Source organism: Centrocercus urophasianus, unplaced genomic scaffold, assembly GCF_019232065.1.
Source record: "Centrocercus urophasianus isolate 14NV4802_14NV808 unplaced genomic scaffold, USGS_Curo_1.0 seq_15, whole genome shotgun sequence".
In the NCBI taxonomy this organism is placed as follows: domain Eukaryota; kingdom Metazoa; phylum Chordata; class Aves; order Galliformes; family Phasianidae; genus Centrocercus; species Centrocercus urophasianus.
The window spans coordinates 2,625,091-2,639,337 of NW_024884697.1; the positions used below are offsets into that span (position 1 = coordinate 2,625,091).

At 39.6% G+C, this 14,247-nt stretch overlaps 1 protein-coding gene across 3 annotated transcripts in view; it reads right to left on the reverse strand.

Annotated features, from left to right (window-relative positions):
• Nucleotides 1–676: 676 nt before the first annotated feature.
• Nucleotides 677–14,247, reverse strand: part of PRKCQ (protein kinase C theta) — a 48,666-nt gene continuing 35,095 nt past the window's right edge. For all 3 annotated transcript variants that reach the window (XM_042816090.1, XM_042816089.1, XM_042816091.1), the window contains 6 exons: nucleotides 14,008–14,099; nucleotides 11,990–12,052; nucleotides 9,690–9,828; nucleotides 5,029–5,217; nucleotides 3,762–3,890; nucleotides 677–2,613 (listed from right to left, as the gene is read on the reverse strand). In XM_042816090.1, the coding sequence (XP_042672024.1) occupies nucleotides 2,458–2,613; nucleotides 3,762–3,890; nucleotides 5,029–5,217; nucleotides 9,690–9,828; nucleotides 11,990–12,052; nucleotides 14,008–14,099 (768 nt within the window). In that variant the 3' untranslated portion in view covers nucleotides 677–2,457. The remainder of the gene's footprint in view (nucleotides 2,614–3,761; nucleotides 3,891–5,028; nucleotides 5,218–9,689; nucleotides 9,829–11,989; nucleotides 12,053–14,007; nucleotides 14,100–14,247) is intronic.

Genomic DNA, 14,247 nt, shown 5'->3' on the forward strand with positions numbered 1-14,247 from the left:
TCCAACGAGTTGGCTGGTGAGATGTTGAAGACCATGGAATCATAAAACAGAAGGTTGGAAAAAGACCTCTAAGATCATCAGCTCATCCTCACCATGCCCCTTAAACCATGTTCCTCAGTGCCACATCCAGCCCTTCTTGAACACTTCCAGGAACGATGACCCCACCACCTCCCTGGGCAGCCTGTGTCAATGTCTCACCACTCTTCCTGAGAATAATGTTTTCCTAATACCTAACCTAAAGATGGCCAGTATTGCTCTTGAACACTGACCATCTCCTCACATCTGGCTCTGCAAGTCTATAGATCCTGGTTACAGCTGTCTCACCCCCTGATAGCAAAAAGGAACATTTTACTTCTTGGATTCCTCTGCACAGCACGGAATCCTGGTTTAGGTGCTCACCTGTTACTGATGATTGCTATGAGCTCTTCAGTAGAAATAAACACTTTCACATACAGGGACAAATTGACCATGCTATATATTTTGTGGCATCAGCAGAAAATGCAGGGTGCATTTGGCTTTTGAATTGCTCGTGCAGTCATGGAAGAGTTACAGTTGCCCAAATGCCTGGTGACCTTGTGTATTTATGGTCTGAACATCCCACAGAAAGCACAGAGACTTTTTAACAGCTTTTCATAGCACCTCTGTTTTTTTCCACATTCAATCACTTTCACACCCATTTTCCATCAGTATACAACATTTTATTAAGCTGTACAAACAGCACTGGCATTTCAGAAATCCACTTTAACCATTCAAATTAAACGTGAAAACCAACTGCACAAACTGCAAGCACCGATCCCCCTGTATATTACGCAGCACAAACAAGAATTTCACAAAAAGTCACAGGGCTGAAATCTGTTTTGCTTTTCTTTTTTGTCAATGTTAGGCACCTTTTACTATCAGCCTTGCAGGATTCAGTGCCTGCAGTTGCTGCCAGCAATATCCCAGCAGTGGCTGCGCAGTCTGCAAGGCTGAATTCATCCTGTTGGGAGCTCCATGTTAACAGTCTGTTCTAGTGAAGCCAGGAAGGCATCTCCAAAAAGAATCTGATTTTGAGATGATTCATCCTCTAGAACTTCTAAAAGGGTTGAAGTTGTTTATGCAACGAAACACCAAATGTACCCATTCCAGTTAGAGCCAAATGCAAGCTGGGGTGACTTAAGTCTAAATTATTAAAGAATCTTCTGTTTGGACTTTGACTTAATTTTGACACAGTGCTTAATGGTGTAAAAATCAGTAGTTGGCAGATTCTGCTTTTCTCCAACTTCTGAAAACAGCACAACTTTATTTTAAAAGATCCTGTTACGAATGGGTAGGGGATGAGATTGTTATTGACCAGCTACATTTCACAGCCTGCTAGAGGATAGAATATGCAGTAAAATATTATGAACTGAAGGAGAGAATCACTCTCAACTGGTGTGCCATCCCACACTGCGATGTTTGTGTCTGCAATGCATGTAGAAGTGTCGGGGCACCATTTACAGCGACAGGAAGTATACCAGCCTTTATAGGACTGACTTACTAACATGCCAGCGAAATACAGCAATTGTTGGCAGTTGATTTTATGATGCTTAAAGGAAGGTTTGAGGAAAATATATCTGACTCAGTTTCAGAAAAAGCTCCAGATAATCAAGTCCATATTTTGCAATTATTCTGGTACGTCTGAGGACAGTTAAAGCTTTAGAACAGGGATTATCAATGTTTTCTTCTGGACTGTTACCTCCCATCTTTTCTGCTCAAGTACTGAGAGTAAAACCACTGGGTTTCTATACTGATCTTGATACTTGTGATTACAATGCTCTTCCTTTATGTTTGAGCCATTGGTTGAGATATAGAAATGCTGGAAAGTGCACCTACAAAATTTCTTAATCCCAGTGGACCTTGTGGCATAAAAAGGAATCCTAATACCTGTGAAGATTATTTCTTAGGCTTGAGGGGAGATGTTTGGCTTCTTCATCATTCCTGTGCACTTAGGCTCATTTCTGCACATGTTCAAATGGAAGTTGCAAAAGCACCCAACCTGAACTCTTTCCCAGATGCCCTCAGGACCTAAGCTTAACTCTCATTTTTCATGAGGAGCTGGGTACAGATAAGAATTGCAGAAATAGGCACTGAAAACATCATCAGTACTTGCTGCTTCTTGTGGAGAAACCCACTGATTGTGAGTACAAGTACAGAGGAAAACGTTTTGGCATCTCCTCCTCTTCAGATGTTTGAAACATCAAGAAAACTGGGAAAATAGAGGAGAGAGGCCAAAAGATACCATGATGAGACTTCATCCTTAGTGAAGTGAGGCTGGCATCTGATCCAGGCTGGAACAAGCTGAAAGCCTTCAGGCATGGTACAAAGTTTCACTGATGTGTTTTTCTGGTGGGTTCTTGATAAAAACAACCATGCGCAGTCTTCAATTGACAAGATGCTACTCAAATCGCATGGAGAATTGCATCAGTAAGGCAGATCTCAGGAAAATATATTCTCCATTTTAGGGTTCACAAAAGAAAAGTTGCAGAACATATTTTGGTCCATGCTGTTAATCAGTGCCCTGTCAGCACAAGACAGTCTGGGCTTTTCGCTTAGAAATTCCTTGTCGAAGTTGCTACAGTCACTTGGAGATTTCTTCAAGAAAAGATAAAATAAAACACTGTCAAATCACTAATACTCTTACGTTCATTATAATGCTACTGACCCTATCAGGCTGATTCTTGTAGACTCAAGTTTCATCAAGGAACCTACAGTGTGTTTGTCTCTGCCTTCTTCCACTATAGTTAACTACTAGAGCCCAAACAATGCACAGTAACTTGTCAGGCTGCATTGAAGTACTGCCTGAACTTTTAATATCCAGCAATCAGTGCTAATCACTTTCTTATTACTGTCCTATTGCAGTAGTAATGGGAATACATTTTACATAAGAAGCACTGAGCCTGTGATCAATGTATTCTGCCATGCAGAGATGTTACAACACTGTAAGACAGCAAACTGGATCTACTGATTAAAAAATGCTTGTGAAAGACTGAAAAATAGAAGTCTGATGCACAGATCAAAGTAAATTGTTTTACTGTTATTAATAGGGCTGATTCTATTCTAACTGAACTGACCACTGTGTACATGTCAGACCTGGGCTCCTTTTAGCCATCAGAAAGGAGTAGTACCAATGACAAAGGCAGGCATCCTAGCCAATAAGTAGGTATAGCTCATAATTCTCTAGTTCCTGTACAATGAGTGAAGCTATGGCAGATCAAAATTGTAGATGGTTTCAGCCATCTACCCTACATATATATCCAATGTACACAACAGACAGCCTTTGCACAATTTAATCAGCGTTTGGACGCTTGAGCAAGAGTCAATATTTTCCATTCCAACTGTCCAAGATCAAGGTCCTCCTTCAACTTTTGTATCTAGAAGTAGAATGTATAGAACTCTAGAAGATGACCATGAAAATCTGAGGGCATTTTCAAAGCCTTGATGCCTTCAGCTGCTAGTTGATATATGAAGTCAAAACGTATTCACCTTTACAATGCTGACTCCATGAATCTAAACAAGATTAGAGCTACCTTGTTTAGATTATCTGATTTAGATTATTTGATCAGACCCATGTCTGAAAACTTTTGATCCTTAAGTGAAGTAGATCAAAACAGAACTGTTGGTTCTGGCTTTTGTTTTTTTTGTATTGCTTGCATATTCTTGAGGGCATAAATATTTGGGGAAAGAATGATTTAGGAGAGAATGGCATGAAATTCGGGAAATGAAAGAAGATGTAGCCTTACCACTCTTGGTTTGAAAGGAGGCTCCATCCTTCTTTCTTCTAAAGCTTCCCAGTTTATTTCCCTGAAAAAGGCATGCTGGCGGATATTCCCTCGTGCTCCTAGTCTTCTCTCAGGTTCTCTCACAAAAAGCTAAAATTTGAAGAAAAATAAATGCCTTACTATTTAGTATTTATTAATAACAGAGTGTTCACTGGGATCCTATCAGATAGGATCTCACACTTCAAACTCAAGCAACACTGATGAGAGCATGAAGACTCTTCTACCTTGCTAAATTTCTGATTGGATAACCAGTCTGGATTCTTAGTTTAACATGCCAAAAACTGATGGCCAAGACCTGGTCATATTTTATCTTTGTAAGAGAGAGAAGACAAATTTGCTACAGTAATGAGAACATATGTGTCTGAGAGTGCAAGCACACAACTACATAGGTGAAATCTCTATATCACACTTGAAAGCGTTTGTCTAGATGATTTCTTTATATCAGGCAAATACTTACAGCTGAAATATAATCTGTGTAAATATTATCTGAGCTACGTGGGGTTGCTTTCACCTCACATAGCTTTGGATCATTTGAGTCTTTATTTGACCCCTCGTTTGTAATGAAGAAAAAAGATTCAATTTAGGTGCAGAATATCTATGAATTCCTGAAGCAAGTGCTTTTTGAATGCTTTCATTATTATTACTTTATAGTGAGTCCCACTACTCACAGAACAGAAGCTAAAACAAATTCTTATTCTCAACTATTTTGCAGTGGAATAATGTATATTGCCCTGTCACTTTGTAAGTACAAAATTAAAGGTATGGACTGTGGGTCAAACGTGACCAAAAGTTAGTGATTAACAAGTTTACTCACATTAGCTGAATCATATAGCCCTTTGTACATGCTTTCTTACCATGCTCATTCATGAGGTAAGAGGCCTTAGCTTAAATAATGTTCATAGCCAGCCCAAAATCTGACTGAGGGAAAGTAATTTGTTACGTTAATTATGACGTCACTAAGTTTTTATCTATCTTAACTCAAGAAGAATTTCCATCCCAAGCCAGAAAGGCTACAATGCTACCTGGCATAGTACTGAGAATGAGGCAATGAAACATGAAATGCACTGGTGGTGGGGAACCAAACAGGCTAGAAGGATGGCCATTAGAAGGAAGCAGAAGAGTGCTTCACTCACAACGGATACTACACATTACTGTGTAGGAGAAAAGGGCAAAAAATCCAGACAACATGGGGCAAAAAGACTTTCATCTGATCTCTGATAATTCTTACCTTTACCAAAATGTCCTTTGCATCCTTGTCAAGCCAGCGAGGGTAGAATGGATTATCCATACGGATAGACTGGAAAAGCTCCTCTTCATCTTGGCCATGGAAAGGAGATTGGCCAATAAGCATCTCGTACAGGAGGACACCAAATGACCACCAGTCAACGGAGGTGTTGTATTTCTGCCCCAGCAATATCTGCCCAAAGACAGGAGACAAAGACAGACATAAAATGTCTGTTGTCAGTATTTCAGCTTCAGAGCTGTGGCCAGGCTCTCATCCTTCAACAGCTGCTTTGCTCTGAATGTGACAGCAGAGGTACTTTTCCTACCAGAAGCATGAGCCAGAGCACCTGTCAGTGGGACAGGTGTGTAGTTCAAGAAGCTCCTAATCACAGCAACACCTGCGTGCCAACAGTACTTCACACTATGGACACTGAGTAACAGTTCGTTTTCTAGTTAACTCTTAAGCATATAAGTGATCTAAATAACTCCTTCAGTCCCTGTGCAAACAAGATCTGCATTGTGCAACCATATAAAATCCATATTGTTCAAATATTTATATTTGTTTTCAACAGAATGTAGTGTTTCAACGTGTCAAGAACTCAACATGGTCAAACTGCCTGTTTAACATGCTCAGTGGCCTCAAAAACCTTCATAAAAATGCAACACTGCTGCAATACAAACCACAGGCTATGTTAGTTCAACCCCTTTTAGTCAGTTCAAATGCGTTTTAGCTTCACATAGAACAAAACATCTGAGGATCCTGAAATCATAACTCAGAGTTTTCCTTGGTATCCCAAATCCTTCTTCAAAGAGGTTTTGGTTTCATCAGAAGTTGACTAGAACAGATTGGCTGGGGAAATGATCTCCTCTATTAATCACTTTGGCACGGTTTTCCCCTACAAACTTGCCCAGATACCACCAACCTCTCAGACTTCCCTGACAGAGAATTAATCTCACCAGCCTTTAGATATTGGTTATGCAGATAAGAAAATAATGCAAATTTTAGGCATCACACTGAATATCTACCTGCTGTAAAATGCAACCCTGTTTTTTGTCTTTTGGTTATCAAGGAGTCTAGACAACATGCTCATATTCAAAGCCAGGCTGGATGGGGCTTTGAGCAGCCTAGTTTGGTGGGAGGTGTCCTTGCCTATAGAAAAGGGTTGGAAGTAGATGATCTTAAAGGCTGCTTCAAACCCAAACCATTCTATGATTCTATGATATATAGGTAATTACATTACAGATGTCTAATGAAAAGTCTAAAAATATTCTGAAGAAGTCTATGATGTCTGGAATTGTTATCAGGATTTTGGAGCTGGGGAGGGTAATAGTTCATTTTAAGCCATGATCTTGTGCTCACAACCTGGTTGCATTGCCATCTCCTATAGAACAGTTGCAGTGCAGGTATCAATGGCAAACCATGGAAATGGCTTAATAGCAGTTAAAACAATCACCTAGACCAGCGCATATAAATATGCTGATAACTGGAAAGTTGTGATTTAGAGAGAGAATCTTTACTTCTAGCTCTGAGGTACAGTAGACATGTCTGAGTCTACTGTATTACCCTGTCTGAATGTCTTGTAAGTGCTTTAGAGAGGTGTTTGCTACTTGAACCTGGATTCATTTGATTTCCTAAAGGTTATGTATTTTATTAAGCTAGTTTTCCAGAGTTTTTCTAGAGTCAATGGAGGAAAAACATTGATTTATCTAACTTACACATCTGTGGTAGGAAGGGATGAACTGGCTTCTTGAGATGCTTGTTTTCCAACAATGCTATAAGGTGCCACCTGATTCTTCATGTTTTGATGGATTTTCTCATGTTAGGTGAGGTACGTGTAGCATCTAGCAAAGTAGGACCTTAATATCTTATGTCTAAACTCAAGCTGATGTAGAGTGGTCATGACTAACATACCTGTCTCCATAATTCCGAAAGAAGAAACACAAAAAAATGATCATTTCAAAAAAAGGTATCTATTTGAATATGAGACAATATAAACAACATGTTTCACTCAGAGTGGAAAAAAAAAAAAAAGGAAGGAGTAAGTATCCCTAACACATTTCCTTGGTCTGTTTATAAACAAAATCATCCAAACCTTTCCCTCTGAAAATACACATTTCTTTTATAAGGCCTTTTCAAATTATAAAGGGTCTGGAAAACTAAATTAACTGATTTCAGTTGGTTAAGAGAAAGATGTATTAGTTTTGTTTTCTCTGAAAATGTAAAGTCCAGAAATTTAATTTCAGGTTAATTCTTTTTCTTTCTTTTTGGTCAAGTATTTTTTAAGATAAACGATCGCTCGTCTATTGACCCAACATCCTCTTATTTGCACAGCTACAGAAAAGTACTAGATCTGTAACAAATTACAATGCTAGCAGTCACACTGAGATACTGACAATAAGTCCATAGGTCCAATTGGTACTGCATCCAGATGTGGAGTCCTCAGCACAGGAGAGACATATATCTGCTGGAACGTGTCCAGAGGAGGGACACCAAAATGATCCAAGGGATGAAATACCTCTCCTATGAAGACAGGCTGAGAGGGCTGGGGCTGTTCAGCCTGGAGAAGAGAAGGCTGTGAGGTGACTTGATAGTGGCCTGTCAGTATCTAAAGGGGAGCTGCAGGAAAGAATGGGACAGACTCTTTAGGAGGATCTGTTGTAACAGGACAAGGGGAAATGGCTTCAAGCTTCAGAAGGGTAGATTTAGGTTGGATATAAGGAAAAAATCTTTTACAGGGAGGTTGGTGAGGCACTGGAACAGGTTGCCCAGAGATGTGGAGACTTTCAAGACAAGGCTGGATCAGGTCCTGGACAACCAAATTCAGCTGTCCGTGTCCCTGTTCATTGCAGGGGAGATGGACTAGACGACCTTCAAGAGTCCCTTTCGACTCTAAAGATTCCATGATTCTATGAACCTCTGGCAGGAGAATTGATCCATAAACTCTAGCAGTGCTTTCAGTTTGGAGGTAAAATGTTTTATATGCACTTGTTGGATCCCTAAAATAAATGATAGCATAGAAATAAACTTATGAGGTATTTCTGACACTCTCTTTCATGCAGTAAAATCATAGGTAATGGATTATCATTTGGCACTCCTTTAGGATCAAAAAAATGTATTTTCTTTTTAAAATGAAAGCATATTGAAATGAAATAAATGACAATTTCATTTTGATGGCAGAGCACATTTACACCTGTTCTCAGGCAATAGAAATCCAGTTATTGAAGAGACTTGTCCTTGAGTCAGCAGTGGAGTAATTTAGGTCAAAACTGAGGTCTTGGTAGAGAGTAAATGATCAATGAATTATAGTAGAGAGGAAAAAAAAAAATAAAATGAATAACCAAAAGCTTTAAGAGCAATTTGGAAAGCACTGATATCCATCATGAAAACACTAAAATAATGAAATGGGATTCTGAAAGGGAAATAAATGGATTTCAGAGTGATGTCAGACATGACACATGGATGAGTCTTAGATTCTTCTCTGAGATGAAAAATGTCTTCTTTGGCCTCATTTTGCCACCTCATTAGTCAAAATCTCTTCACAGTGACATCTGTCATTGTTTGAACTCACTGCTTTAAGGGAGCAGCCTATTTTCTGGATGGATCTAGTCCAAACTGAAGTCTAGTGTCTGTGACCACCTGGATTTACTACATAGGCAGATGAAGGCCAAATTCAGTTTTTCTACATCATGTACGAGAGCTGCTCTGAAAGTACTATCTCCTATTTTATTATGTTGACTCATAACGTCAGAGGTGTATGCAGAGGTTGAATCTTCCCACCAGTATTTAGATACGATTTGTTGCTGTGTGACAGATGGCAGCAGAGAGGCAGTCTGACCAAATGGCATCTGACGTGGAAGTGCATATGAAGCAAAGTCGTGGAACTGAACTCTTCTGTGAAGAAAAAACTGCACCTATTAATATTCACTGATGCTTGCTGAACACAAGAAAAGACTTAATAGTGGATGTTAGCAGAGTGAGGTGCTTAGTGATGCCTTTCAGTCATGATGCCATCGCAGCAGCTGTGAAACAGTGAGTCACCTCTGCTGGTGCAGATTTTTAAGAGTGCAGCATGCAGGCCCTTGTACATTGCTGGTTAAAATACACTGCTAATGGTGGTGACTACGTTAAAAAATAGTGTTTTGTAGCTGAGAATTTGTTCTATCAAATAGTGTTATTGTGCTCTTTGAATCTGTTTCATAGTTTGCATAGAAAGAAATAGTAGGCATTACTTTCGGAGTGACCTATGTATCAGCAGATATCAAATGGGGAAGGAAAAGAGCATTTTCTAGTACATCTATGCTGCATGCAACCTGGAGACAGTCTCCAAGCAAGCTCCAGGCTCATAGAACGGTACCTCACAGATAGCACAAATATCCAAGTCAAGAGGGTAGAGATCAGCCTTAACAAAACCTATGAGCTCTACCCTGCCCTTGTTAACTCAAGCACGTTCAGGACTGGACACAGCCACATCTCTGCTAATTTTAGGGTCTCCTTCACCTGGGTGCAGCTTGCAGAGTTAAACTGAAATACAGTTTTAGCCTGGGACTGTTTAAATGTAGGCTATTGCATTTTGCAGCCTCTATCACCACTGACCGACAGTCATGTCTCAAGGTGAGTTCTCTGTCCCATGGCGGATTTTCAACATCTCTCAGCCCCACACCTACCTCAGGAGCAATATAGTCAGGAGTCCCACAGAAAGTACTTGTCTTTGCATCTCCAAACATGTTCTCCTTACACATCCCAAAGTCGGCAATTTTGATGTGCCCTTCACTGTCCAAGAGAACGTTGTCTAGCTTCAAGTCCCTATGGAGGAGAAGAAGGGAACACATATTTTTAAACTGTTACAGAGCCATGCAGTTTTAGCAGTGTACACCCTTCAATTTGTTATGTTTCTCTGTACTACGTACTGCAATTACAAAGGGAGACTGAGGGTTGTAGGAGGAGCTGCTGTCCATTGAACTTCAATATCCTTCTTCCTCATTTCCCCTGTCCAAACACAGACCTATTTGCCAGTGAAGACTTTAACTTCACACTGTTTTTCAATTTATTTTTATTTTTATCAGGAATGACACTGACTATTTGATTCTCTCAAAGAAGGTCACTTCTAATGCACTGTATTACTGAGATGGTTATCTACAGATGCAGGAAAGATAGCTCTTCATCCTCCTACAAAACTCCTTTGCAGTGCCTACACAACAAACTGTTGTCATGGGGCAATTATTTGCTGTTGCTAGAAAACAGACAAAGAAATAGTAGGAGTCATCAATCAAATAGAAATATAGAGACAATCAAGACATTTGCTTTCAGTGGCAGACATTCATGTTGTCACAGTTTCCAGCTGGAGCCACTTATTTTAGTTACATCATGGAGATCAATCTCTGCCTGTCAGCACTGCTTTTATTCATCTGGCAGTTTGAAGTAAAACAAAAAGTCCATCACCTACAGTTTGCTTTTGCAATTTTGATGAGTCTCAAACTCATTGGCTTCAGAGATTGGAGTTTCTGCCAAAACTGCCTCTGCTCATTCATTAAAATTTAAGCCAACATTTGCAGACATGAGTGCAGGACACAGAACAGCTGGCTTCATTATTCTTACTACATCACAAGTTGTGTAGTTTCAGAAATGATTTCTATCCGTTTTCCTAAGTGCTTAGTTAGCTCTGACTGAGATACTGATTGATGTAAGTTCCCAGCAGACCTTGTTTTCATTGTCTCCAGTGAAAAAAGGCAAACGAAGCAGGACTAGTAGTCAATCTTTTCTATCAAAGCCTGATACTCAAAGCAAAGCCACACTGATTCCTGAGCTACTTATTCATATCAATGTGTTTCCTAATGTCTAACCAACATTTTGCCCTCACTTTCCAACATGGCATATGGCTCCAGGTTCTCACAATCTTTCTTCTTTCACAGGAAGACAGGTCCCAGAACCTGGCAGACCACTGGAGTAGCGGTTTCAAATAAAAATATGAGTGATATGCAAAAAGTCAACGTTACCAGTCCTGTCATGAACCCAAAACATCCTGCAAATACTTTTGATCAACTTTTGTAATAAGTGTGGGCAAAATCAATGGATACAGCTCAGTGGTTTGGGAACCACTGAGACTCTAGAAATCATCCTGGCTTACTGCTATCGAAACAGACCTCATGTTTATGCAACTGCCATCATGGGTCAATAAACAGCTCTCACAATGAGTACTAATAATGAATAACGAGATTTTATATGAATGAAAGTTTGATTTTAATGAGACAGTGAATTGTAAATAAGCCACTCACTTTTACATCTTTCTAATGTTCACACTATGTAACAAACATTTAAATAAGCTCATTTTGGCTTCAGGAAACATCACTGATTCAGTGATCTTTCTCATTTGCTTGTGACAAGCTATTTACTTCCTGCTTTTATAAAGTGTACTTATAGTGTAATAAGCAACCTTTTCCAAGAAGACAAGTTAGAGAGCTCCCCAGAAATTCAGTTTCTCCTTTCAACCATTTCCCAATTTTTGCAGTTCCTCTTGCTTCCATCTTGTCCCCATCTTTTCTTATAGGTTCCAAGCACAACCCTCGTGTGTCAGATCAAAACACTTACACATAACTTCCAAGCTCTTAAGAAGTGAACAAGCAGCACAGCAGATACTGCAAATTTCTCATGGTTTGGTTGAACTTATCCATCTCAATACATGGAAAGCTTAAGCTGAGTGCTTATGCTGAGTGCTATATGAATGACTTGGAGTAAATAAATCAATTATCATGCTTTAATGTTAATTGGAAAAGGAATGAATTCCAAAGAAGGGCTCCACTCTGCCTTTTCTGAACTACCTCTTCAAAAGAAAACAGCCAGTCACTTTTGAAGGAAATCTGCATAGAAGTGTAATGCCAGTAAGTATCTCCAAGAAAGTCTCTTACAATCAGTACTTCCAGGGAAAGCACAGAAGTTTCACATATTAGACAGTAAGGAGTAAAATTACCTGTATATTATGCCCTTCAAGTGGAGAAACTGCAGCCCACTTATGATTTCAGCAGCATAAAACCTGCGTGATAGAAAGAACAAATCAGAATATATGTTTCCCAAAAGTTGTTTTCAGCTAGACCCCCAAAAGATGAAAGTTTGCCTTCACAGGAGCCAAAATTTCACTAAGCCCCTGAAGGCCTGGAGCCTTCAGGAAGGACAATATGAGATTCCCAAAACCATTCTACATAGCTAGCAGTCCATCTTCCATTGAAACTACTTTGGGAAATGGCAAGGATTTGATGTGTAGTCATGTTCAGGGCTTTGGTAACCACATTGTATGGCTAGCTGTAAATTTTTGATGTGCAATTGTTTATGTGGATGTGTCCTTAAGCGCACCAGGTTGGAGAACATCTGGGCTTGGGAACAACACAGAGATTCCTCAGCTTGTCAAGCAGATCCCTTCATTGCCCAGATTAATGACGTGTTTCCAAACTTTTACCCAAGATGTGAACTAGCTAGCAACTTGGTGGTCTTTCTGTGGAGACTTTTTGAGTTTTAGATCTTTGTTCTGAACAAGTTTCTGCCTAAACTGCAGAATGAAAATGCTCTGCCCAGAAAGGAATGTAACCACCAACTCATATTTCCTTTGTGTTGTTGTAAGGCTTTGCTCAAACATCTTTACTGCATTGACCTCAGGGCTTAATTATGAACATTCAAATAGTTTTGTAAAAAATAAGGAGCCCAGTAAAGTGAACACAGATTTAAATGAAGTTTTTCAATTTTTTTAAAATTATTAAATAAAATTTAATTCCTACAGCAGCTTCAGTGTTGACTTTTGAAATACCATTTACTTCACAGAAGAATTAAAACGCCTTTCATTTAATCTAATTCTCCTACTTGCTTTATTTTTAATTATCAGTTGGTGCATTTTTTTTTCAATCTACATTTACTTTTTGCACTTTCAATAGGTTTTTTCTATTATTATTTTTTTAAATCTAATCTTAGAAGGAAAAACTAGTGCATTCCATTACTTCTAACAAACAATAACAACGCCTCTGATCACTGTACCATGAGCCTCATCTGAAGTGGTGTTATAAAGAACAAGATGTTTAGTTCCACAGATGGCTGAAAATGTTTGTGTGGCATTGCTTTGATGATGGCAAAGCCAGGGTGGAGTTTGGGTGCACAATCATTTTTCTAGGGCCTCCAATTTTGGACTGTTCAAGGACTTAATCAATGCAATCGTAGAGCAACCCCAGGGCTTTTTAAATTCAAAGCAGACACCTGTAGGCTGCTTTAAAACAAACCTCATCTAAATAAGATTTCAGGCATGCTCAGTGCTATTTGCAGACACCTTTAGGGGTAATATCTCAGGTGAAGAGCTACTCTCTGTGAAGTGGACTAATTCAGAAAGTAGAGCAGCCTAAGGCACAGCTTCTATCCAACTCCTGGCTCTGGGACTGAGGGACTATTTGATGTTTGAGGGGCTATTTAAATGTCAGAGGGACTATTCTGAGGTTAGCACAAGCATGACAGCCAGGTCACAGGATGTGAGGAAGCCTCTCATCTGTAAGCTGACGGATGAGACTGCAGGCAGACGCAATGCTGACGAGGGTGTAGCACCATCTGTAATGCTTTCAGACAGAAATAGCTTCCTTAGTTGACCAAGAATGCAAAGCAAGTTCACATCTGACTGCAATGAACTGCGTGGATGTGCTCTAAAAAGCCTTTTGTGGGAGGGGAAAGACAAGGAGAGGAAGTGACTAGCTCCAAGTCTGTCACTGAGATGAGGTGATGACCTGCATATCTGTTTTGTTCATTTTGGAGAGAGTGGGAATTGAGAGTGGTTCTGCTTTCATGCTAAAAAGCCAGCTGAGAGAACATTGCAGAATAAGTAAGTCATAGAGAAGTTAAAGGTTGTGCCCAGGGCTGCCATCACAGGACAGTGGTAGAGCTGGAAAACTAAGAGCCCTAATGTCCCCATCTTCCTCCTTTGTTTCTACCACATGCCAAAAGGCAATTACAACATCTTACGTTGCTCTGGGAAGGTCAAATTTATGACAGCTCTGGATATGGAACATGAGGTCTCCTCCGTTGAGATATTCCATCACAAAAAAGAGATTTTCCTAGAGAATGAGATAAGACAAATATTAGGGGTGGAGAAGATGAAAATAAAAAAGAGGAAGGAAAATATTAGTGTCAGGGTTTTCAGTAGAAAGCAGCTTATCTTTCAAGTTCCTAATTTGTGCTCTTTGTTCTCTAAGCCTGTATTTA